Source organism: Schistocerca cancellata, chromosome 8, assembly GCF_023864275.1.
Source record: "Schistocerca cancellata isolate TAMUIC-IGC-003103 chromosome 8, iqSchCanc2.1, whole genome shotgun sequence".
NCBI lineage: Eukaryota > Metazoa > Arthropoda > Insecta > Orthoptera > Acrididae > Schistocerca > Schistocerca cancellata.
In genome coordinates this window covers 91,866,607-91,894,061 of record NC_064633.1, presented here as the reverse complement: position 1 = coordinate 91,894,061, position 27,455 = coordinate 91,866,607, and the positions used below count along the sequence as shown (strand labels likewise).

At 41.9% G+C, this 27,455-nt stretch overlaps 1 protein-coding gene across 3 annotated transcripts in view; it reads left to right on the top strand.

Annotated features, from left to right (window-relative positions):
* LOC126094911 (phosphatidylinositol phosphatase PTPRQ-like) overlaps window positions 1-27,455 on the top strand; it is a 425,768-nt gene that overhangs the window by 348,776 nt on the left and 49,537 nt on the right. For 2 of the 3 annotated variants that reach the window (XM_049909550.1, XM_049909549.1), the window contains one exon: window positions 4,815-4,966. The exons of the other annotated variant lie outside the window; for it this stretch is intronic. In XM_049909550.1, coding sequence (XP_049765507.1) covers window positions 4,815-4,966 — 152 coding nt within the window. The remainder of the gene's footprint in view (window positions 1-4,814; window positions 4,967-27,455) is intronic. 3 annotated transcript variants of the gene reach the window in all.

Below are 27,455 nucleotides of genomic sequence, written 5' to 3'. Positions count from 1 at the left end.
GGGCTCAATGGAACACACAAAATAACCCTTCCTCCCATGCAAGAATTGTAATGGTATGTCATTTTGTTCCATTAATATTGACTATCAAAGACTGGCTATATTTTTCTGGACCCTTCTGTACTTCTCCAGAGTGAAATTTAGAATTAGTTTAAACTTTGATCATGATTCATCATACTGGAACTAAATGATATCCATACATTGTCTTCATGGGATGCTGACAATTTCTTAGCTGCTTTTTCTAGTATAGATTCTCTCCTAACCTTCTTGATGGATTTATGAAATTTAGTAAACAATGCCAATATGATGATCAGTAATCCCTGTTTTAATACTGACACTGTTGATGTCGACTGAGATTGAAGGGGTGAAGGACTACAGCCAGGTACTACAAAGTAATCATCCTAGCTTTTGCCTGAAGTGATTCAGGAAAATCATGAAAAATTGAAGTCAGTGATTTGAACCATATGAGTCTGATCAACAAGTCTCTGGGCTCCAACATTAGGCACATTGTGGAGCACCTTAGCAAGATAGCATTCAGGTGTAGAAAGAAAGCCAATGCACACTTGGCATGTCTGCCAGGAGCCTCATCTGAGAGTGGAGGTGGACTTCCCTGCAGCTATCAAGTATGCAGTTTGCAGTCATGTGCAAGTTGTGACTCATGTCTGCGTCAATGAATCTTGTTGAATGGGTCCTGAGGCCATCTTCAGTTCCTACAAGCAGTTGGTAGAGGTGGTGAAGCCTGCTGGTTTCACACATGGGTGCAAGCAGAGCTCACAATTGGTGAAATTGTTCCTGGAGTTAATCAGGTCCTTTCGTTCGGAGGTGAGTGGAGGGTCTCAGCCACAGACTTCATCAACTCTGTGACAGTCTTGGCTGCAGATTTCTAGACCTGTGTTATTGGGTGGGGATTAGTAAGGCTCCCCTTAATAGGACAGTGGTGCCCTCTACAAAGGAAGCAGGTGCTCAGGTAGCAGAGCAGTTGAGAGTGAACATGGTGCTTTTTGTGCTAGGTGGTAGTTTGAAGTACTCACCAATTCACACACAGCAAAACCAGACTGCATTCAGAGTAAGGACACTTTGACTGTCAAAATTATATCAGTAAATTGTCAAAGTATTCATAACAATGTTTCTGAATTTAATGTCCTCCAGGAAAGTTCTCATGATCAAATTATTCTTGGGACTGAGAGCTGGTGGAAGTCTGAAGTCTGAGATATTTAGTGAGTCATGGAACACATATTGGAAACATAGATTAGATGCCATAGGAAGGGGAGTGTTTATTGCAGCTAACAAAAATATTGTCTCTATTGAGCTTGAAGTTGAATGTGACAGTGAAGTTATCTGGTCATGTATAACAGGTCTAGGTAAAACCAAGTTAATTGTTGGATGTTTTTACTATCAACATCATTTCACTGTGACAGTTCTAGAATTTTCTGAAGAAAGTCTACAGTCAGTAGTGCATAGATACACAGATCATACAGTAATAGCTGGAGCCAACTTTAACCTACCAAATGTAGACTGGGACATTTATGGATTCATTGTGGGGGCTACAGACAGACATTCTGCCAAGTACTTTTGAACATGTTTTCTGAAGATTATTGTTAGCAGCTTGTTTGGCAGCCCACATACAATGGAAATATCTTAGACCATGCTCCTGGAAACAGGCCAGACCTTGTTGACAGTAATCATGATATCCTTGTAGCAACTATGATTATGAAAGTTAATAAATCAGTAAAGAAGTCTAGGAGAGTGTTTCTGCTAGAAAGAGCAGATAAGCAGCTGTCAGAATTTCACTTAGACAGGGAACTGTCACCACTTAGTTCCAGTAAGATGGACAAATAGGTATTATGACAAAGTTTAAACAGATTGTAGATCATGGTCTGAAGAACTATGTGCCTAGCAAGTGGACTTTATGTCTGGTTTGTGATTAGTACATCACCATAATTAAACATAGTATCCCAAAACTTTTGATCAAAACATAAATGAGATATCTGATATTCCTTCTGTTCAACTTCAGATACCTGTGCCACATTATTAACACTGTTATTATTGTCAAATTGTGAATGAAAATTGGGGGTCATGTGCTTGTTGTCTTTCCTCATCACAAAACTATGGACCTTCATTGAGGTGGAGTTTCCCAAGTAGTTACCTCTATAATTGTTTCTTCTATTAAATTGCTTATGGTTATCCCCATTATTGCTATTCTGCTGATGTTCAAAATTTCTGTCTCTATTACCATTTTGAACCTGATAGATATTACCACTATCTCTGTTCCTGTAGTTATTGCCATTGTGATCTCTATCATTTCGATTATTGTGGTACATGCTTCTTTCTTCTGTCTTATCCAGCAGCCTGTCAACATATCATAAAAATTGTTTAAGACAATCGTCAGGTCCATGTACTAAATCCCACTGCAAACTTTCTGGTAATTTCATTTTGAGTGCATCAATCAATGTCATTTCATCAAATGGTTTGTTGAGGTGTCTTAGTTTCTTAGGTTGATTCTTACAGAACTCTTTCAAGGTACCATCCCTATTCCCATAATTTGGACCATTCAAAAATTCACTTTTAATTTTCCCTTGTTTAGCTTCCAACCAAAATGTATTTAGAAAGCTTTTTTCGAAACTTTGGTGCATTTCCCACTGACTTAAATTTAGATTTACCCATGACAGAGCTTCACCTACAAGCCATCTTTTAACAAATTTAATTCTTTGGTCATCGCTCATGCCTGGCACAAAACTATCTCTACAGTCATGTAGAAAATCCACTGGATGTAAATTGTCTGATTGAGAACTTTTGATCGGAATGTTGGACCACACAATACCATTGTTTGAACACAGATTTTTGTGAGTACAGTTTTTCTGAACTGTCGAAATTTTTTTATCTAAAACATTTACATTAGTTTCCGTATTGTTTTCAACATTTAAAATTTTTTGACCTAAACTACTTAAGTTCTGTTCCATTTTTTCCACTATGTCCTTGTGTTCAACTCTGATGTCATTAACATTCTTCATCTGTCTTGCAGATTCAGCTACTAACTCATTTGCCAAAATAATAAATTTATTTTGTAAGATATCTACTTTTTTGTTCACACTTTTTAATCCCTGTGTCAACCAATTTTTTAGCTCCAAAACCTGATAACTAAGTTGGTCTACTTGGTATTGTACCCTTCCCATTTTACTATTGTTTTCAGTTTTTGGGTATTTGATTGTCCTTGTAGTGAAGTATATTTGGTATCATTGTCCATCCTTATTTCAGTTAACTGCTTGCTGACTATGCTTTCACTCACTTCAAACATGTGCTAAATGGGTCCTACAGCTTTCACTTCTACATCACTACTACCATCATCTCTATTCACTTTGCAAACAATCACATGAGTCCACAAACAAATTAATTTCTCAAATAGTTCATACTTATCTTTCCCTTTTTTGATGTCCCTTATCATAGTTATAAAGTTCCAGTCATTGTCAGTAGTATCTCATTACTGTGGATATGACTTTATTGAGCAGTCCTCAGTCTTCTTTCTTTGAGTGTTTAGAAATCCATTCTTCTTCTGCAACAGACAAAACTTCATTATCAGTTAATTGATCCTGGCTGAGCTTCCAATTGTAATCTTTCCCTCCCTGACATCACCAGTTGATTTTCACTCTTTTCATAATTGACTCATTTCATAAGCTTCGAGAGGAGTAAGATTTACAAATAAACTTTTTTTACTTATCATCTTTTCTTATAGTTGGGTCCAGTTTGTCACATCAAGGGCTTGATTCTTGAGCCTGAAATTTTTGATATTGTAGGTTCCAAATGACATGATAATGTTTAAGTTAGCCTGCTCCAAATTTATCATTTGTTTCCCTTTTTATATGTCACATTCTTCTGTATCACACCATCTTTACAATTTCCACTCTTATATCACCACAAATGACATTGTTATTTCCAAACATAAAAACACATCCAATCACATCAGAGGCATCCCCACTAATAATCCATTCTGGGTACTAACAATATACCAAAGAGTTTGCAAATATTGTTGACAAATGAATCATCACTAATTTATATCATTATTTTATAAATGAATCCAGAACTAAACATAATAAATATCATCAGATTGTGCAATTAATAATAGGAATTTTAAGTGTGCCAGATATGCCCTAATTTCAAATGTTTCTAAAAGAAGAGTAATTTTAACTGTACATATAGGGGTAGTACATATTCATTTTGACAAAGAAAATGAAATAATTTCTTTTTATACATTTTAGCCTGAAATATAATACATTGTATACAAAACCATATGAAATTCGTTTAGTTAAACAGCTGAGGTAATATTAACCCGTACAAGATACAAAATATCTTTGGTGTAAGATTACTTCTGTTGAATAAAGGTAATGTTGGAGGAAGGTGTCCCTTTACAACATGATACCATATTCTTGAATCCTATCTGTTGACACAATCTGTTTCTTGTCATATTTCATAAGCAGAAATACTTTTTATGTTTCTTAACAACCCATTTAAAACAGTTTTCTGACTTCCAGAACACTTACTATATCATCTGAACTTTTCAGCTACTGTTTGATACAGGTACATAAACTCTTTTTATATTTAACATATGAAAACATTCTTTGTTTCCCAATATCTTTGTCCTATAACACTAACTTGCAATAATTTGCTAGCATGAATCACTCTTACTGGTAGCAATTCATTTGTACTATATAGGTAGCACATATTCACCATTTCTTTACTGTAATAAAAGTATTCAAATTTTAACTTTAATGCCATTGATGTTATTTGTGTCACAATCTTTATTTAAAAATACATTTTTAAAGGGACAAGAGAGGAAGAAAATAGTGCACTTACATTTTCGGGAGTGGCCTGATTTTGGGTGTCCAACAACAACTGATGTGATGCTACAGTTCTGTCAAATTGTGCGGCATCAGATCTTGTTATCAAGTGCAGGGCTCACTGTGGTTCACTGCAGGTAAAGTGAGATAAATTGACATATTTAATTTACTGTTCTTTGCCAATTTAATTTCTTTTTGTGAAATCAAAAAGCCAGGTAGTTGACATGTATGTAGAAGTTGATGGAATCATTAATAAACTTGGTGGGTAAATTTCATGCTGGCCAACAGTGGAACAGGTGAAATGTATGCACAGTTGCCAATATGGGCAACTGTCAGCTATATAATTGAATGACGACTTGAAAATTTGTCCCGGACCAGGACTCGAACCCAGATTTCTGGTTTATTGTGAGAGGTTGCTTAACCAGCAGGCTATCTGAGCATGCTCTATGGCCAGAACCAAATATCCATGTATCATCAGCCACATGTCTGCAGCCTGCACTCATATAAATCCATTATGAATTTTATCATACAGGGGAGACCTATTCATCAAAAGTCACATGCTTGGTGCCAGCGGATAAATGCAATATTGAAGGACCTGTGTTGTTCACAAGTATGATGCATAGTTTCTTCAGAAATGCATGCAATACATAGTAATAGTAATTCTTACCAACACAGGTACTGCAATATCTGCCAACACAGGGCAAGTGACTTTCAATTAAAATGTCTGCCCTGTAAGGGAAAATATGTAATGGATATACACTGAAGCGCCAAAGAAACTGGTATAAGCATGTGTATTCAAATACAGAGATATATAAACAGGTAGAATATGACACTATGATTAGCAATGCCTATATAAGACAACAAATGTCTGGTGCAGTTGTTAGATCAGTTACTGCTGCTGTAATGGAAGGTTATCAAGATTTAAATGAGTTTGAACATGGTGCCATAGTTGGCACATGAGCAGTGAGACACAGCATCTCTGAAGTAGTGATGCATTGGGGATTTTCCCATATGACCATTTCACAAGTGTATCGTGAATTTAAGGAATCCAGTAAAACATCAAATCTCAACATTACTGTGGCCAGAAAAAGATCCTGCAAGAGTGGGACCAATGACAACTGCAGAGACTCATTCAATGTGACATAAGTGCAACCATTCGGCAAATTGCTGCAGATTTCAGTGCTGGGCCATCAGTAAGTGTCAGTGGGTGAACCACTCAATGAAACATCATCAGTGTGGTCTTTTGGAGCCGAAGGCCCACTCTTGTATCCTTGATGACTGCACAACACAAGGCTTTATGCCTTGCCTGGGCCTGCCAACACTGACATTGCCTGGGCAGATGAGTCTTGTTTAAAACTATATCAAGCGGATGGACATGCACAGGTATGTAGACATCATGGATTTATGGACCTTGCATGTCAGCAGGGGATTGTTGAAGCTGGTGGAGACTCTGAAATGGTGTGGGGTGTATGCAATTGGAGTGACATGGGACTGGTGATACATCTAGTTATCACTCTGACAGGGGATGCATACATAAGCATCCCTGATCACCTTATCATTCATGTCCATTGTGCATTTTGACAGACTTGGGCAATTCCTGCAGGACAATGCAACACTTTACACGTCCATAATTCCTACAGTGTGGCTCCAGGAACACTCTTCTGAGCTTAAAAACTTCTGCTGGCCATCAAACTCCCCAGAAATGAAAATTATTGAGCATATCTGGATGCCTTACAACATACTGTTCAGAAGAGATCTCCACCCCCCTTATTTTTATGGATTTATGGACAGCCCTACAGGATTCAGGGGGACAATTCCCTCCTACTTCAGACATTAGTTGAATCCATGCCAAGTGATGTCGTTGCACTTCTGCGTGCTCGGGGGGGGGGGGGGGGGGGCATACATGATATTATGCAGATGTACCAGTTTCTTTGGCTCTTCAGTGAATGGCTGCATGCAGGTTGAAGACACATGTTGATGACATATGGAAGTGGGTCTGGCTGTGGGGTGTCTAATGGTTTGTGATAAGTGGGAAATCCGGAACAAATTTTCATTGTCACTATTCAGTTATATAGCTGATAATTGTTGGTATTCACAACTATGAATACATTTCATCTACTTCATAATGGCTGTAGCCACCAGAATGCCTGTTCCTTTGGATATGAGTGTGTGTCTGAAGGAACATTGCATCATACCTCTGAACACCACATGCACTTCAATATTGTATTCCAATAGCTCATGTCAGCCTACAGAAAATGCATCATGTGATAGCTGTAAAATGACATATTGTGACATAGATCTGTCATTATTATCATTGAATATGTGGTGAAAGTACATTGGGAAATGAAATATGCCTCTAAGAAGGACTAAGCATAACAAAAACAATAGAGGAGTCTCATTGTGGGTGTATATGAAATTGGTTCTTTCAAAATGCACACAAGATAGGATCAGCAGCACTGTAAGTTTGTTTGTTGAAGACAGTTTTGTCTACATTAAAGTATTACCACTGGGCGATAGTAAGGAAATGAAGAAAGACTTGGATAAAATTTCTACTCACAGGGGAACCTTTGCATTGCACAGATTTAGTGGTAAGATGGCCCAGTGGGTAGCCATTGAAAAAAACTGAACACAGATCAAGCATGAAAACAAGAAGAAGGTGTACTGAACTGTGAAAAAAAGCAAAATAGAAGCAGCAAATGGACCATGCTCAACAAGTACAACATTAAGTAAGGTGTAACAGACATAGCATTGTGGTTAAGTGGCCAGTGTTACAGCACAAAGAGGATAATCTGGGTTCTAAACCCCATGATGCCATTTATTTATTTCTTTTTTACAACTGTATGAACTGTCTGCATGACCATTTAAATGTTTGTTCTCTTTCTGTATTCGTGGCAGTTATACTATACATTGGTTATAGAATATAAGTCACATGGTAAGAATACATTACCATCACAAGTAAATGTGATGAATAGCAACAGCAGGGGAGATACCACATATACACCTCACAGAAATGAGAACAAAAAATAAACAGATGTGAAATATGCTGCAGCGTATAATTCAAGAGTCAAAACTTCAAAAATGGAATACAACTTCAAAAACATTAGAAACGTATGTTTTGACAGAGCACAGAGAAACTGTTGCATTCATTTGTTGCAGCTCATGTGACAAACTATTATGTTTTTATCATTTCCTAGTTAATGATCACATTCAAATTCATATGAACACCAAAATTGGGCAAAGAGACATATCTCATTCACTCACCAAGCATACAAACTCAAGTCCTATCATAAGTTGTGTATGACACAGCAAACATGTTTTCTGGTGGAGGATTCTGTTGACTTGTCACCATGTCACATCAAAGGTTTGTGGTTCCTATTCAAAAGCCACTTCCTTTCAGCTGTTGATAGGATAGTTGTGCAGAATCAATTTTCATTGAAGGTCCTTGCCTTACACCTCGTTATTGCAAAGACATTACACCACAACACAGACACAAATTTGAAAAAAGAAGAAAAAAAAGTCATGAGGGAGCTCTGAATATGGCTCACCCACTTTGCATTCCAATGCCATGACCATTTCATTATAACATCATCACTTCTTATCTCCACTCAATGTTGCATTTGTTGGGCTTTGACTGTTCACTGTTTCAACTGTACTTTTTTTTCACAGTTCAGTACACTTTCTTCCTGTTTTCATGTTTGATCTATGTTCAGTTTTTGACAGGCTGCCCTCTGGGCCCCCTTACCATTAAATCTGAGGGGGCATGTGATTGGGAGTTTTCCCTTGTCAGTGTAATGAATGGCAACTCTCTCAAATGTGGACCAATGCAAGAAAGAGAAATAACCCAATAGTAGCCTGTTACAAGATTAGTTGTGAACATCTTGAACACATTACATCTTGTAAGTATTTATGGGTAATTCCTAAGAAGCAATGTAAAATGGCACATTAAAATAAAATCAGTCTTAGGGACAGAAAATGGAAGACTTAGATTTTTTGGAAGGGTTCTGGTAAATTGCAGTGGATATATGAAGACAGTAACATAGAAAATGCTAGTGTGACTATTTCTAAAGTATTATCCCAGTGTTTGCAGTTCTTGCTAAGGAGTTATGACAACAAATGTTCAACAAATTCAGAGACATTCCCCTAAGATTGTGACAAACCTGGATAACCCATGCAGAAGTGCAACAGAAATGCTTGGGGAACTGAAATTGGAATCCTTGGAAAAATATGTTGTAGTTGTGTTGGATAAATTTAGAAAACCTGTATACAAAGAAGGCTCTACAGCCATTACGTGATCACCATTGTATTTCTCACATAGGGATCATGAGAATAAGATGAAAAAGATTTCAGTATGCATAAAGCATATATACAGTCATTTTCCTTTGCTCTGTATGCAAACAGAAAAGGCAGAAAATCAATAATATCAGTACAAAGTGTCCTGTAATATTCACTGTATAATGGCTTATGGAGTATATATGTAGATGGAGAGGAAGGTTGTGCAAAGGCATCACTGCAGAGTAAGAGGTAGTGGATATGGAAAAGAAATCCTATAAATGGCAAATGTTTGGAAGACAGGCCATACTCAAAATTAATACCAGTTAACTGACAGGCACAAGTTTCAGACATTCAGAGGGTAATGGAATATGATTTGAACTTCCCTATGTCCAGATGCTCAGCTTCAGAATCTCTTGAAGTTACACTCTTATACTTACACTGTTCTGTGGGTGTTGATATACATATGATATTGACTTACGAATTCCATTTCAATCTAGACAAAGTAGACCAGCTAATCCATTTGTAGAGATGCTCTGTCTAAATTCAAATAATGTGGTCTGTTGTTATGTACTTCCAAGTCAAAGTGTGGTGCTGCTACTTATGGTAGATACAGCTCCCCACTGTAGTCTATGGTGTGTGAACCTCTTTATCTCTGTATAGCTACTGCAACATATATCCGTCTGAACCTTCTCATTATAGCCAAGCCTTGCTCTCCCTATACAATTTTTGCCAACCACACTTCTATTCATTATCGAAATGACAATCTTTGATGTCTCAGGATGTGTCTGATCAACTGATCCCTTCTTTTATTTAAGTTGCACCATACATTTATTTTCTCCCAATTCAATTCAGTATCTCCTTATCTGTTTTCTGATCTACCCATCCAATCTTCCACATTCTTGTGTTGCACCACATTTCAAAAGCTTCCATTCTCTGATTTTCTGAACTGTTTATCATCCATGTCTGACTTCCACACAAGACTACACTTGAGACAAATACCTGCACGAAAGACGTCCTAACATTTAAATTTATGTTCACTGTTAGCAAATTTCTCTCATTTTGAACTGCTTTTCTTGCTGTTACCACTCTGCATATTATCATCTCTACTTCAGCAATCATCAGTTTTTTTACTACTCAAATAACAAATCTCATCTACAACAATACCAGAGAAGGAAAGTTGCTACTCACCCTATAGCGGAGATGCTGAGTCACGATAGGCACAATAAAAAGATTCACACACTCATAGCTTTTGGCCATTAAGTCCTTTGTCAGCAGTAGACACACATACACACACGCACACACACACACTCATGCAAATGCAACTTGCACACATGCATGCAGTCTCTGAGAGCTGAAACTACACTGCGAGCAACAGCACCAGTGCATGATGGGAGTGGCGGCTGGGTGGGGGTAAGGAGGAGGCTGGGGCGGGGAGGGGGAGGGATAGGATGGTGGGAGTGGTGGACAGTGAAGTGTTGCAGTTTAGACGGAGGGCCTGAAATGAGAAATGTCCTACCCACTATCCTTCCCACCCCTCCTACCGTGGTATCCCGCCGTCCACCGAACCTACAGAATATACTTGTCCATCCTTACACAACCCCTGCTCCCTATCCCTTACCTCATGGCTCATACCCCTGTAATAGACCTAGATGCAAGACCTGTCCCATACATCCTGCTACCACCATCTACTCCAATCCGGTCACTAACATCACCTATCCCATCAAAGGCAGGGCTACCTGTGAAACCAGTCATGTGATTTACAAGCTAAGCTGCAACCATTGTGCTGCATTCTATGTAGGCATGACAACCAACAAGCTGTCTGTCTGCATGAATGGCCACCGACGAACTGTGGCCAAAAAACAAGTGGACCACCTTGTTGCTGAACACGCTGCCAAACACGATACCCCTCATCTCAATGACTGCTTCACAGCCTGTGCCATATGGATCCTTCCCACCAACACCAGCTTTTCTGAATTGCGCAGGTGGGTTTTCCCTGCAATACATCCTACATTCCTGTAACCCTCCTGGCCTCAACCTTCGTTAGTAACTGTCCTCACCCATCCAGCCCCCTCTCTGCTCCCATTCCAGCACTACACAGTTGTCATTTCACCGCCACACCCAATCTTTTAATTTATTTTTATTTTTATTTCTCTCTTTTCTGCTACTTACATCCTACCCCCTCCACACCTTCTCTCCTGCCCCCTGTCTAAACTGCAACACTTCACTGTCTGCCAGTCCCACCATACTATCCCTCTCTCTCCCTGCCCCAGCCTCCTCCTTACCCCCACCCAGTCGCCACTCCCATCGTGCACTAATGTTGCTGCTTGCAGTGTAGTTTCAGCTCTCTGAAACTGCAGACATGTGTGCAAGTTGCATTTGCGTGAGTGTGTGTGTGCGTGTTTGTATGTGTGTCTACTGCTGACAAAGGCCTTAATGGCCGAAAGCTATGAGTGTGTGAATCTTTTTATTGTGCCTATCATGACTCAGAATCTCCACTATATGGTGAGTAACAACTTTCCTTCTCTGGTATTGTTACATTCCATCCTGGATTTTCCATTGTTTGAATCTCATCTGCTACTCTTAGTGTCTCACTTCCAAATGTCATTCCTCACAGCATCATCTACTTTAAATTCACTACATTTCATTATCTTAGTTTTACCTTTGTTGATGTTCATTTTCCAACCCCCCTCTCTTTTTTACTTATTTATTTTTAAACTGCACTAAGATTGTTTACAAGAGCATAGACACACAACAAATCTCATCTACTACTTTTAGTGCCTTACTTCCAAATGTAATTCCTCATAGTATCATCCAATTTAAGTTCACTACATTTCATTATCTTTGTTTTACTTTCATTGATGTTCATCTTCCAACACTCCTTTCTTTTTTATTTATTTATTTTTAAGCTGCACTATGATTTTTAATGAGATCATAGCCACAATACATATGCTGGTGTGGATTCTGGTTTGCTTTCATATGATATTTTGACTGGCAATTTGAGCTCAGCCACTATGTTCCCATAGTGGGCCTGACAAAGGCACAATGGAATGCTGAAACTGGTTGCCTCTGGAATAAATTGGAGATGAAAATACAATTGCTGGTTAATTTATTGCTACTTATGGTATACATTCTGTTCAACTGCTCTTCCAACTCCTATGCCATCTCTGACAGAATTATGATGCTACTGACAAATCTCAAAGTTTTAATTTTTTCTCCCTCAATTTTGATTCCCTTTCCAAATTTTTCTTTGGATTCCTTAACAGCTTCCTCACTATACAAACTGAATAACACTGGTGATAAGCTACAACCGTATCTCATTCCTTTCTCAGCCATTGCTTCCCTTTCATGTCCTTTGACTTTGATACTTGACATCTGGTTTCTGAATAAGTTGTATATAATATTTTGCTTCTTGTATTTTATCTCTACTGCCTTCAGAATGTCAAAGAATGTATTCCCATTAACTTTTTCAAAAGCTTTCTTTCAATCTGTAAATGCAGGTTTGCCTTACTTTGGTCTATCTTCTAAACTAAGTGGTAGGACAGTATTGCTTTGTGCATTTCTAAATTTCTCTGAAAACCAAGGTGATCATTTCAACGATTGACTTCTACCAATTTCTGCAATTTTTATCAGTATTTTACAACCAAGACTTATTAAAGTGATGGCTCTGTATTATTTACACTGCCAGCAGGCACCTTCATTGGGAGTGGAATTAGGACATTCTTCATCCAATTTGAGGATATTTAGCCTCTCTCATACATCTTGCTGCATAACAGGAGACAGAGGGGGGGGGGGGGGGGGGGGGGGGGAGCAGGATAACTGTGTAATGACTGGCTTTCCCAAGAATCTAGATAATCCCTTCTTTTATGCTAAGTCTTTCATCATTCGGTCAAATTCTTCTCTGAGCATCAAATTTCCTGCCTCATCTTCATCTACTTCCTCCAGCCTTTCCCTGACATTTAAGTCTGTTTTCACTGTATAACTCTTCCATATATTCTTCCCACCTATCAGCTTTCCTTTCTTTGCTTAATATTGGCTTACCGTCTCAGCTTGTAATAGTCATATAGGTGTTTCTCTTTTTGTTTTTCAATGTGTTCTACCATTTTCCTATAGGCAACATCTATCTTTCCCCTAGTCATACATGCTTCTACAGCTATGTATCTGTCCTCAAACCATACCTGCTTAGCAATTTCTCACTTTCTGTCAGTCTCAATTTTTAGAAATCTTTTATCCCTTTAGCCTGCTTACTTCACTGAATTTTTACAGCCTCTCCTTTTGTCAGTTAAATTCAGAATTTTGTGTGTTATCCCATGATTTCTAATTGACTTTGTCATTTTCACTATTTGTCCTGTGATGTCTTCACTATTTATTGCTCAAAGCAACTTATTCATCTTCTGTTTTATTCATTCCCCATGATACAGTCAGTAATTGCCTAATGCTCCCTTTGAAAGTCTTACCAGCCTCTGGTTCTTTCAATTTGTCTGAGTCTCACATCCTTAATTTCTCACACAGCTGCAATTTCTTCAGTCTTAATCTGTAGTACTTAAGCAATGAATTAAGGTCAGAGTCCATGTCTGTCCCAGGACGTCTTTTGCAGTGTAAAATCTAATTTACAAATACCTAATTTACCATTACATAATCTATCTGAAACCTTCTGGTGTCTCCAGGTTTCTTCCACATAAACAGTATTGTTTCATGATTCTTAAACCAAGGCTGGCCAGTGTAGCTGAGTGGTTCTAGGCACTTCAGTCTAGAGCTGTGCGACAGCTATGGTCGCAGGCTCAAATCCTGCCTCAGGCATGGATGTGTGTGACGTCCCTGGGTTAGTTAGGTTTAAGTAGTTCTAAGTTCTAGGGGACTGATGACCTCAGATGTTAAGTCCCATAGTGCTCAGAGCTCATTCTTAAACCAAGTGTTGGTGACAATCTACAATCCTTTTAAACTCTGCCTATAACTCCTCTACGTCCATCATATTGGAACTAAATGATGTCCATTCATTACTATGTGGGATGCTCTGTGAAAAATTTTACCCGGCAACTTCCCCTTTCCCCTTTCATCCCTTCCCACTAGTCCATATTCTTCCACTATTTTTCCTTCTCTGCCTTTTTTTACTATCAAATTCCAGTCATCCATCACAATTATGTTACATTTCCCATAATGCACTGAATATTTTTTTTATCTCCTCACACATTCTTTCAATTTATTCAGGTGCAGAGCTAGTATGCTTATAAACCTGTACTACTATGGTGGATGTTGGCTTTGTATCTATCTTAGCTACAGTAATGTGGACACTAAGTTGCTCATAGTATCTAACCATATTCCCTTGTCTTATTCGCTATTAGACCTGCTGCTGCATAACCTGTGGCTTCTGGTATGCGTGCAATTATCTTGTAGTGACAAGTAACTCCTGATGTTCATTCTAGGGGCTTAACAACATGCTTCTATGTGAAGTCATCCAAACGAGATTATGTAACTGTTATCTGGATCAAAATGTACAACTATGTTCTCATAGGACACTCTCATTACTTATACAGAAGGATTGCTTGAAAACCATATGCAGTAGCCACCAGAAAGATCGTGGGAGGCGCACATCGGCATGGTGCATCACGGACAGTAGTTGCCTCAAGTAAAGTCCCGTCCACCAGAGAGCATGAGAGAATTCGGCCACACCCTCTGCCGGTGGAACAACAACAACTCAGGAGCATGGGCCGTGCCCAGTCAGTTTTACATCAGGCATGCCTAGCAGACAGTTCCCGGTCTACACTATGTGAAGTGCGATGGACAACGTGAATCATGTTAATGCACAATTGGCGATGAGTAGGGTTGTTCTTTCGCATGTTGCGTCATTGTTCCGGTTTCGCCATTTGTCCCCGGCATGGAGGATTTAGTGTGGGTTTTGGTCGAGCAGCAGAAGGAGCTCATGGCAACCATGACACAAGCACTTCCGGCGTTGCTCTCCACGCAGTCTGCTCCAGCGCCGTTCCCTCCTCCCTTTCCCCTGTATGACGAGACGGTGGAGGATTGGGATGCATATGAACATTGCCTTTGGCAGCATTTCCAGGCATTTCATGTTGCCGATGTAGAGGTATGTCGTGCTCTTTTCTTGTCTTGGATATCTCCCTCGCTGTATCAAGTTTTGCGGCAGATAGTGCCATTGCAGGAACCCTAATCCTTGTCTTTTGACGCATTGTGTTCATTGCTGGCTTCATATTATTGCCGCCGCACACATGTTGTGGCAGCTAGGGTCGAGTTCTATCAATGCAAGAAACAGCCCCATCAGTCTTACTGGGAATGGGCCACTACCCTGCACGTTCTTAGTCGCAAGTGTCATTTTGTCACGGAGCAGTCGCGAGAGTCGTATGCCCACGTTATGGTGCAAGACAACATTGTTCGTTCAGCCCCTGATAGGGAGGTCCGGCAACGGGATCTGCAGATGGAAGACCCTTCCCTTGAGGAAGTCCTGTCCATTGCTCAATCGTATGAAGTCTCTCATGCCACAGGTCAACAGTTGGAAGCGTGGTGCGATGTCGCGGCAGTTCAGGGTGGTGCAGCTGCATTCACTGTGTCCGGGATGGACGACATGTGAATGGTACAATCCGGCCATTATGGCCGCTCCTGCACGGTGCGTAAACAGAGTTCCGGCCGCCGTCCCCTGTTACCATCCTGTGTGTCATGCTATATACATCATGATCGGTCAGAGGGCCCCCAGCGTTGGGCCGTTTGTTGCAAATGTAATAAAAAAGGACACATTGCTGAAGTTTGCTGCTCAGCCTCAAAAGAATAGAAGGAAGCAGGTACAGAGGACATGGACGTTGACATTGAGGAAGTTTCATCGGGCCAGGCTCCCGACGCATCGGCACACAAACTCTTTATTGAAGTGTCGGTTCGGTCATGCCGACTACAACTGCAAGTAGATACGGGCATGGAAGTTTCCTTGTTGAATGCACAAACTTACTCTGACCTTGGGTCACCTCTGTTGGCGCCAGTTTACCGGCATCTCTGCAGTTATGGTAAACAGTTCATTCCCATACTGGGTCAATTAACTACTGACATTACTTACAAATCAGTCACTCAGTCTCTTACTTTTATTGTTGTCAGTGATGTGAACTCTTCTAACCTTTTTGAATTGGGTGCCTTTCAAGCTTTCGGTTTTTCTATCGCAGACACCATACAGTTGGTCTCCAAAGACGTTCCCTATCAATCATTGGAATATTTGACCTCTGAATTTAAGGATATCTTTGAGGAGTGCCTGGGGCATGTTTCAGACTTTGAAGCTCACTTAACATTGAAGGCGTCGGCTTGTCTGCATTTTCTACGTGGGAGGCAGATCCCCTTGGCTCTCTGCCCTCAGGTAAAAGCAGAGCTAGACAGGCTGACAGCCCTTGGGGTCGTTCTTCCCATTTCTTCTAGAGAGTGGGCTTCACCCCTCATTGTTGTCAGGAAACCCTCAAGAAAATTACGGCTTTGTGGGGATTTCAAGGCCATCATTAATTCCCAATTGTTGGTGGACACCTATCCCTTGCCTCGTTCTGATGAATTGTCCTCCGACGTGGCGGGAGGCCAATATTTTTCGAAAATCGATCTTTCAGAGGCTTATCATCAGATACCACTTGATGAGGACTCCAAACGGCTGGCGGTCATCAACACCCCATTTGGCTTTTACCAATACCAGCGGTTGGACTTCGGAATATCCAGTGCCCCAGTGATATTTCAGTGTTATCTTGAGCACGTCATGTCGACAATCCCTCATTGTGTTAATTACCTGTATGACATAATTGTCACAGGCTGCAGCATGAAAGAACACTTGCACAACCTTCGAACCCTCTTTCTCAAATTCAGGTCTGTGGGCCTGCATTGCAACCTGCGTAACCTTCCAACCGTCCATTGAGTATGTGGGCTACACCATCTCTCGGCATGGCGTCCAGCCGCTAGGAAGTTTGGTCCAAGGTATCATCGACTTTCCATGGCCCGCTTTGCTGAAGGAGTTACAAGCTTTTTTAGGCAAGACTGCCTATTATCACCGGTTCATTCCCAGGGCTTCCACCATAGCCCGCCCTCTGTGCTGCCTTCTGTGCAAGGGTGTTCCTTTTGATTGGTCATCTGTATGCAAGCAAGCGTTCACCTCATTGAAGGGCCTCCTCATATCAGCACCTTGTTTGGCTACTTTTGACCCCAATAAGCCATTGGTCCTGGCTACAGATGCTTCGCCGTATGGGGTGGGGGCGGTCCTGGCCCATTGCAATGCGGATGGCTCCGAGCAGCCACTGGTGTTTGCGTCTAAAACTCTTAGTCCCACGCAGGCCCATTACTCCCAGGTGGAAAAAGAGGCTTTGGTCATTGTCTACGCTGTTACCAAGTTTCACCCTTTCTTGTATGGCATGAAGTTTCAGTTAATCACAGATCATAAGTCATTAATATCATTATTTGGCCCTGCCTCTCACATTCCGGATACGGGGCGGTCCACAGACTGCAGCGCTGGGCCTTGTTCCTCTCTAAGTACCATTATGACATTCATTTTCGCCATACCGGACAGCATGCCAATGCCGACGCCCTTTCCTGTCTTCCGGTGGACCCGGATCCTAAGTTCGATCGGGAGGAGATTATGTGTTTTCATTTGGATGTGGTGTCCTGCCAAGCGGTCCAAGCGGTTGATGGCTTCTTGATCACTATTTCTAGAGCCGCCAGGGAGACGGTAGCTGACCCGGTTCTCCGGCAAGTAGTTCACCTCGTTCAGCAGGAGTGGTTGTCCCAACATCCAGGCCGGGCCTTGGACCCTCTTTGTAATTATTTTGTTCTACGAGACCGCCTCTCAGTCTTGGAAGGAGTTCTCCTTCTGGCTATCGATGATACAGCTCCTCGCATGGTTGTTCCTGCAAGTTTGCGAAGGGAGGTCCTCATGTTATTACATGAGGGGCACTGGGGTGTTTCCCGTACTAAAACCTTGGCTTGAAGACATTTGTACTGGCCCAGTATTGACAGAGAAATTGAGCACTTGGTGGCTGCCTGTTCCCAGTGTGCGAGCCAACAGGCATCTCCCAGGTCAGCTTTCTCTTCATGACCGCCTGCAACCCAGGCCTGGGAACATGTTCACATAGATTTTGCAGGCCCGTTTCTCAATGGCTTTTGGCTCATTGTCATTGATTCTTATTCCCGATTCCCATATGTGGTTCACTGCTCCTCAACCACTTCAGAAATTTCAATCCAGGCACTCGCAAAAATCTTTTCTGTGGTAGATCTGCCAGTCACCCTGGTATCGGACAATGGACCTCAATTTGTTTCGCAGACCTTCCAGGATTTTTGTAGGTGCTTCGATATTCAGCATGTTTGCTCTCCCCCCTTACATCTACAATCAAATGGAGAAGCTGAGCGCATGGTGCGCACATTTAAGCTGCAGATGAAAATGTATGTGCACGAATTTCCTGCGGAGGAGGCATTGACGTTTTTCCTGACGGCATACTGGACCACACCGATTGGAGAACACAGCCCTGCAGAGCTCCTCCATGGGAGCCAACTCTACTCCACCTTCACCGGCCTGGTCCTTGCCAGTCTTCGCAAAACGGGGTACCTGGCTTTCCACCGGGTACGTTGGTCTGGGCATGCGGATTTGGTCACAATCCACATTGGATACTGGCGGTGGTCCTGCGCCGCAATGACCACCAGCTCTATACCTTGCAGGCGGGGGACCGGGATGTGTGTCGTCACCAAAATCAGCTACGTCCACGTTTGGGCACCCACCCTCTGACCCCTCAGGCGCTGGCTTCCCCGTTGCCGGCACCCCTGTGACTCTGCCACACCGCAATGGTTCTCAGCCTTGGGAGCCTCCAGTAGCTCCAGCACCAGCATCACCATCGTTACAGATGCCCTGGCGAGAGCCGGCCCCCCTCGCAGGCCCGATTCCTCAGACGGCTGGTTCACTTGTCCCTGATTGTCCCTGCCACTAGGTCTTGCCCCTCCTGAGGTGGAACGGAATGGGATCCGGAGTTCAACAGCTTGTTGGCTGTTCTGTCCTGGGCTCTGGTGGTGGGACGACAGGGGCCTCTTCGTGTGGGGTCACTTCCAACCATATTCAAAGGTTCTGGGTCAAGGGTTGGCAGATCCCCCCGACTCCAGCATTCCAATGGACATGGAGGTCATCGCTACTGCACGACGCTCCACCTTCTGATGCAGTGGATCACAGTGGCTTCACCCCCTGAAGGAGGAGTGCAGTAGCCACCAGAAAGATCACGGGCGCACACTGGCATGGCGTGTCACGGACAGTAGTTGCTGCAAGTAAATTCCTGTCCACCAGAGGGCACGCAATAATTTGGCCGCACGCTCTGTTGGTGGAACAACAACACCTCATTCAGTTTTACATCGGGCATGCCTAGCAGATAGTTCCCGGTCTACACTATGTGAAGTGTGACGGACAACGTGAATCGTGTTAATACACCATACACACTATCCCACAGTTTGCAGCACTCCTACAGAAAGAGAAGAGAATTTGACAGAACATACAACTGAATAATTATCTGTTATTGAATTGACAAAAATCAAACAATGGAAAATCCAGGATGGAATAAAACAATATTATGAGAAGGGAAGTTGCTACTCACCATATAGAGGAGATGCTGAGTTGCAGATAGGCACAACAAAAAGATTTTAACACTTCCCTGAGACTGCAGTCATGTGTGTGAGTTGCATTTGTGTGAGTATGTACGTGCATATGTGAGTTTATTGTTGACAAAGGCCATTGGCTGAAAGCTTTAAGTGTGAAAATCTTTTTGTTGTGCCTATCTGTGACTCAGCATCTCCGCTATATGGTGACAAGCAACTTTCCTTCTCATAATGTTGGTCAATTGACAAAAACATAGATAGACTGGCAGGTACTTAGCTTCAAGAGGCACAATTCTCAGTACTACTGAAGCACATAAAAATAGGAAACAACACACCTAGCTTGTTCTTTCTTTAGACAGGAAAGAAGAATTACTTGGGTGTGGTTGGTTAATGGAAAGGGTGGAGGGAAGGCAGTCACTTAAAACCTTGGCTCAGAGGGAATCACCTTATATGAGGAGGAAGGGAGACAAATATGAGAGAAAGGTGTCAGAGATAGATAGATAGATAGAGAGAGAGAGAGAGAGAGAGAGAGAGAGAGGTTAAAGATTGTACATTAAGCACTGTGTGGCCTTGATTTAGATATTAGAGACAGGAGCTTTATAGTGAGAAGTGTCTATGAACCAAGAGAAGAAGTAAAGAAATCAGCAAGTGAAGGAATAGTGCAAATAAGGAGAAAATGGAAAAGATAAAAGAGAGGAAGAAGTGGGACAGCAGAGAAACAGATAGATAGAGAGAAAGACAGAGAAGCATAATAGATACTGAGAAAAAGGTTCATAAAATAGGAGGTGAACCTATGAGGGACAAGAATAAACAAGAAAATAATTAAAATCCTGAGAAGCAACGTAGAAGAAGGAAAGAAGGGTTAAGTTAATGGAGGGCGGCAGTATTCTAGAATATGTCGCAGAGCAATTTTCCTTCTCTGGAGTTTAGTGAAATTGATGGTAAGTAGGGGGCTCCAGCTGACACATATTGTATGGAATGCATTCAGCTTTCTTAAATGCACAGCAACTGGGTACTGGGCACCCCTAAGAAGGATGTTTCCTCTGTTTCCATTCTTTTTGTCATTTTGGTGATGGTGATTCTAATATAGAATGGTTCAAATGTCTCTAAGCACTATGGGACTTAACATCTGAGGTCATCAATTCCCTACATTTAGAACTACTTAAATGTAACCAACCGAAGGACATCACACACATCCATGCCCAAGGCAGGATTCAAACCTGTGACCATAGTAGCAGCGTGGTTCTGGACTGAAGCATCTAGAACTGCTTGGCCACAGTGGCCGGCTCCTAATACAGAAAAGAAAATGATTATATATGTTAAGAAATAGGTCCCCCCCCCCCCCCCCCCCCCATGAACTATGGACCTTGCTGTTGGTGGGGAGGCTTGTGTGCCTCAATGATACAGATAGCCGTACCGTAGGTGCAACCACAACAGAGGGGTATCTGTTGAGAGGCCAGACAAACGTGTGGTTCCTGAAGAGGGGCAGCAGTCTTTTCAGTAGTTGCAGGGGCAACAGTCTGGATGACTGACTGATCTGGCCTTGTAACACTAACCAAAATGGCCTTGCTGTTCTGGTACTGCAAACGGCTGAAAGCAAGGGGAAACTACAGCCATAATTTTTCCCGAGGGCATGCAGCTTTACTGTATGATTAAATGGTGATGGATTCCTCTTGGGTAAAATATTCTGGAGGTAACATAGTCCCCCATTCAGACCTCCGGGCGGGCACTACTCAAGAGGACGTTGTTATCAGGAGAAAGAAAATGCGTTCTACGGATCGGAGCGTGGAATGTCAGATCCCTTATTCGGGCAAGTAGGTTACAAAATTTAAAAAGGGAAATGGATAGGTTAAAGTTAGATATAGTGGGAATTAGTGAAGTTCGGTGGCAGGAGGAATAAGACTATTGGTCAGGTGAATACAGGGTTATAAATACAAAATCAAATATGAATAATGCAGGAGTAGGTTTAATAATGAATAAGAAAATAGGAGTACGGGTAAGCTACCGCAAACAGCATAGTGAATGCATTATTGTGGCCAAGATAGACACAAAGCCCATGCCTACTACAGTAGTACAAGTTTATATGCCAACTAGCTCTGCAGATGACGAAGAAATTGATGAAACGTATGATGAGATAAAAGAAGTTATTTAGGTAGTGAAGGAAGATGAAAAGTTAATAGTCATGGGTGACTGGAATTCGAGAATAGGAAAAGGGAGAGAAGGAAACATAGGTGAATATGGATTGAGGCTAAGAAATGAAAGAGGAAGCTGCCTGGTAGAATTTTGTGCAGAGCATAACTTAATCATAGCTAACACTTGATTCAAGAATAATGAAAGAAGGTTGTATACATGGAAGAATCCTGGAGATACTAACACGTATCAGATAGATTATATAATGGTAAGACAGAGATTTAGGAACCAGGTTTTAAATTGTAAGATATTTCCAGGGGCAGATGTGGACTCTGACCACAATCTATTGGTTATGAACTGCAGCTTTAAAATGAAGAAACTACAAAAAGGTGGGAATTTAAGGAGATGGGACCTGGATAAACTCACTAAACCAGAGGTTGTACAGAGTTTCAGGGAGACCATAAGGGAACAATTGACAGGAATTGGGGAAAGAAATACAGTAGAAGAAGAATGGGTAGCTTTGAGGGATGAAATAGTGAAGGCAGCAGAGGATCAAACAGGTAAAAAGACGAGGTCTAGTAGAAACCCTTGGGTAACAGAAGAAATATTGAATTTAATTGATGAAAGGAGAAAATATAAAAATGCAGTAAATGAAGCAGGCAAAAAGGAATACAAAAGTCTCAAAAATGAAATTGACAAGAAGTGCAAAATGGCTAAGCAGGGATGGCTAGAGGACAAATGTAAGGATGTAGTGGCTTATCTCACTAGTGGTAAGATAGATACTGCCTACAGGAAAATAAAAGGAGAGCCACTTGCATGAATATCAAGAGCTTTGATGGAAACCCAGTTCTAAGCAAAGAAGGGAAAGCAGAAAGGTGGAAGGAGTATATAGAGGGTCTATACAAGGGCGATGTACTTGAGGACAATATTATGGAAATGGAAGAGGATGTAGATGAAAATGAAATGGGAGATACGATACTGCGTGAAGAGTTTGCCAGAGCACTGAAAGACCTGAGTTGAAACAAGGCCCCAGGAGTAGACAACATTCCATTAGAACTACTGATGGCCTTGGGAGAGCCAGTCCTGACAAAACTCTACCATCTGGTGAGCAAGATGTATGAGACAGGCAAAATACTCTCAGACTTCAAGAAGAATATAATAATTCCAGTCCCAAAGAAAGCAGGTGTTGACAGATGTGAAAATTACTGAACTATCAGTTTAATAAGTAACAGCTGCAAAATACTAATGCAAATTCTTTACAGACAAATGGAAAAACTGGTAGAAGCTGATCTTTGGGAAGATCAGTTTGGATTCCATTGAAATGTTGGAACACGTGAGGCAATATTGACCCTATGACTTATCTTAGAAGAAAGATTAAGGAAAGGCAAACCTTGTAGGCTTAGAGAAAGCTTTTGACAATGTTGACTGGAATACTCTCTTTCAAATTCTGAAGGTGGCAGGGGTAAAATACAGGGAGCGAAAGGCTATTTACAATTTGTACAGAAACCAGATGGCAGTTATAATAATCGAGGGGCGTGAAAGGGAAGCAGTAGTTTGGAAGGGAGTGAGGCAGGGTTGTAGACTATCCCCGATGTTATTCAATCTGTATATTGTGCAAGCAATAAAGGAAACAAAAGAAAAGTTCAGAGTAGGTATTAAAATCCATGGAGAAGAAATAAAAACTTTGAGGTTCGCTGATGACATTATAATTCTGTCAGAGACAGCAAAGGACTTGGAAGAACAGTTGAACAGAATGGACAGTGTCTTGAAGGGAGGATATAAGATGAACAACAACACTAGCAAAATGAGGATAATGGAATGTAGTTGAATTAAGTCGGGTGATGCTGAGGGAATTAGATTAGGAAATGAGACACTTAAAGTAGTAAAGGAGTTTTGCTATTTGGGGAGCAAATCAATTGAATATGGTTGAAGTAGAGAGGATATAAAATGTAGACTGGCAATGGCAAGGAAAGCATTTCTGAAGAAGAGAAATTTGTTAACATCGAGTATGGATTTAAGTGTCAGGAAGTCAATTCTGAAAGTATTTGTATGGAGTGTAGCCATGTATGGAAGTGAAATGTGGACGATAAATAGTTTAGACAAGAAGAGAATAGAAGCTTTCGAAATGGTGCTACAGAAGAATGTTGAAGATTAGATGGGTAGATCGCATATCTAATGAGGAGGTATTGAATAGAATTGGGGAGAAGAGGAGCTTGTGGCACAACTTGACTAGAAGAAGGGATCGGTTGGTAGGACATGTTCTGAGACATCGAGGGATCACCAATTTAGTATTGGAGGGCAGCGTGGAGGGTAAAAATCGTAGAGGGAGACCAAGAGATGAATACACTAAGCAGATTCAGAAGGATGTAGGTTGCAGTAGGTACTGGGAGATGAAGAAGCTTGCACAGGATAGAGTAGCATAGAGAGCTGCATCAAACCAGTCTCAGGACTGAAGACCACAACAACAACACAAGAAATAGGTATAAATTTTAATCAACATAAAAATTTGAGTTCAGCAACAATATTATGATAAGGATAGATTGTAAGAACATGAACAATTATCAGCATTTTACTTGTATTGAACATAGTTAGATACTTCATATTTCACTGTTCTACTATAATTGCCTAATAATTACAATATACACTCCTGGAAACTGAAATAAGAACACCGTGAATTCATTGTCCCAGGAAGGGGAAATTTTATTGACACATTCCTGGGGTCAGATACATCACATGATCACACTGACAGAACCACAGGCACATAGACACAGGCAACAGAGCATGCACAATGTCGGCACTAGTACAGTGTATATCCACCTTTCGCAGCAATGCAGGCTGCTATTCTCCCATGGAGATGATCGTAGAGATGCTGGATGTAGTCCTGTGGAACGGCTTGCCATGCCATTTCCACCTGGCGCCTCAGTTGGACCAGCGTTCGTGCTGGACGTGCAGACCGCGTGTGACGACGCTTCATCCAGTCCCAAACATGCCGGAGATCTTGCTGGCCAGGGTAGTTGACTTACACCTTCTAGAGCACGTTGGGTGGCACGGGATACATGCGGACGTGCATTGTCCTGTTGGAACAGCAAGTTCCCCTGCTGGTCTAGGAATGGTAGAACGATAGGTTCGATGACGGTTTGGATGTACCGTGCACTATTCAGTGTCCCCTCGACGATCACCAGTGGTGTACGGCCAGTGTAGGAGATCGCTCCCCACACCATGATGCCGGGTGTTGGCCCTGTGTGCCTCGGTCGTATGCAGTCCTGATTGTGGCGCTCACCTGCACGGCGCCAAACACGCATACGACCATCATTGGCACCAAGGCAGAAGCGACTCTCATCGCTGAAGACGACACGTCTCCATTCGTCCCTCCATTCACGCCTGTCATGACACCACTGGAGGCGGGCTGCACGTTGTTGGGGCGTGAGCGGAAGACGGCCTAACGGTGTGCGGGACCGTAGCCCAGCTTCATGGAGACGGTTGCGAATGGTCCTCGCCGATACCCCGGGAGCAACAGTGTCCCTAATTTGCTGGGAAGTGGCGGTGCGGTCCCCTACGGCACTGCGTAGGATCCTATGGTCTTGGCGTGCATCCGTGCGTCGCTGCAGTCTGGTCCCAGGTCGACGGGCACGTGCACCTTCTGCCGACCACTGGCGACAACATCGATGTACTGTGGAGACCTCACGCCCCACGTGTTGAGCAATTCGGCGGTACGTCCACCTGGCCTCCCGCATGCCCACTATACGCCCTCGCTCAAAGTCCGTCAACTGCACATACGGTTCACGTCCACGCTGTCGCGGCATGCTACCAGTGTTAAAGACTGCGATGGAGCTCCGTATGCCACGGCAAACTGGCTGACACTGACGGCGGCGGTGCACAAATGCTGCGCAGCTAGTGCCATTCGACGGCCAACACCGCGGTTCCTGGTGTGTCCGCTGTGCCGTGCGTGTGATCATTGCTTGTACAGCCCTCTCGCAGTGTCCGGAGCAAGTATGGTGGGTCTGACACACCGGTGTCAATGTGTTCTTTTTTCCATTTCCAGGAGTGTAATATGTTGTTTTCTATGTACATATAATATCTTGCATATTGCCTCAAAGTAATTACTATCACATGCTGGCAAGAAACTTGTTCTTAAATCAAACCTCACAATTGGCCTTACCAAAGAAAGGACTGCTGTAGGGCGATGATGGACGGTGAGAGAGATAGAGTAGTTCAGAAAAATTGTTCACATTTATTTTCAGTTAATGTTTTGAACACAAAATCTACATCCTTGTTCCCCTGATACTAAGATTAATTTATTTCCTGTATGTATGCACATACATACAATATGTTCTGTACGCCAAAGTTTGTAGTAGAACATTCAGCGAATTAGTAAGACATTACAAAAGCAACTGACTTAATTTACCAGTAATATATGAGAGAGACAGAAACTGCTCAACACTCTCTCTATACAGTGAGTGGTTGTCTTTTCTCATGTAACTCTAATTATTAACATTAGTGTAAGTATTAGCAGTAATATTTATATTTGACACTTTCTTACAGCAACTTTACAATGTCATCACTATGATGTGAGAATATTATGTAGATGCAATGACTGTTTCTAGCTTTTTATTCTCTGACACTTAACCGCATGCTTTCACTCACAACATCAAACCAAAGGAGAAGTCCAGGTTTGAATATTAGCAATATTATGAAAAGGATAGAGTGCTACTCACCATAAAGATGATATGCTGAGTTGCAGACAGGCACAGTGAAAAGACTATCACACAATGAGCTTTTGGCTACAGTCTTCTTCAGAAAAGAAAACATACACACAATCACACAAGACTTTGAATGGAAGGTGTACAAATAAATCCGACTTTGAATGGAAGCTGTACAAATAAATCAGTGGCACAATCATGCCTTTCTTAACTTATTGCATTGTACCCTCCTATACAAACCTGTTTATAGGCCATCTGCAGGAAATCTTCCTAGCCTCCCAAAACCCAAAACCTCTGGTGTTGTTCATGTTTGTTGATTATATCTTAATGATCTGAACTCAGGACCAAGACACCTTATCCTCAGTCCTTCACAACCTCATTACCTTCTCAGTCATCCACTTCGCCTGGTCCTCCTCAATCCAGTGTGCCACCTTCCTGGACACTGACCTCCTTCTCTCTGATGGCTCCATCCATACCTCTGTCCACATTAAACTCATCAACCATCAACATTATTTGCGTTTTGACATTCTACCCTCCTCACCTAAGTGGTGTTCTGTCACCCACCCAACCTCCACAACATTCTAGTTCATCCCTATGCCATTCCCAATTCCAAACACTTGACACAGGGATCATATCCCTGTGGAAAACCTATATGTGAGACCTGCCCAATCCACCCACCAAGCACTTCCTATTCCATTCATGCCTCAGGCTTATCCTACCCCGAGGACGGGCCACCTGTGAAAGCAGTTGTGTCATATCCAGGCTCTGCTGCAACCATTGGACAGCTTTTTATATTGGTATGACTACTGACCAGTTGCCTGCCAGGATGAATGGTCACCACCAATAAATGACAAATGGCAAAGCGGACAACCTGTTGCATGCCATGCAGCTGTACATAACTTGTTTGTTGCCAGTGCACCCACCTGTCTTTTAT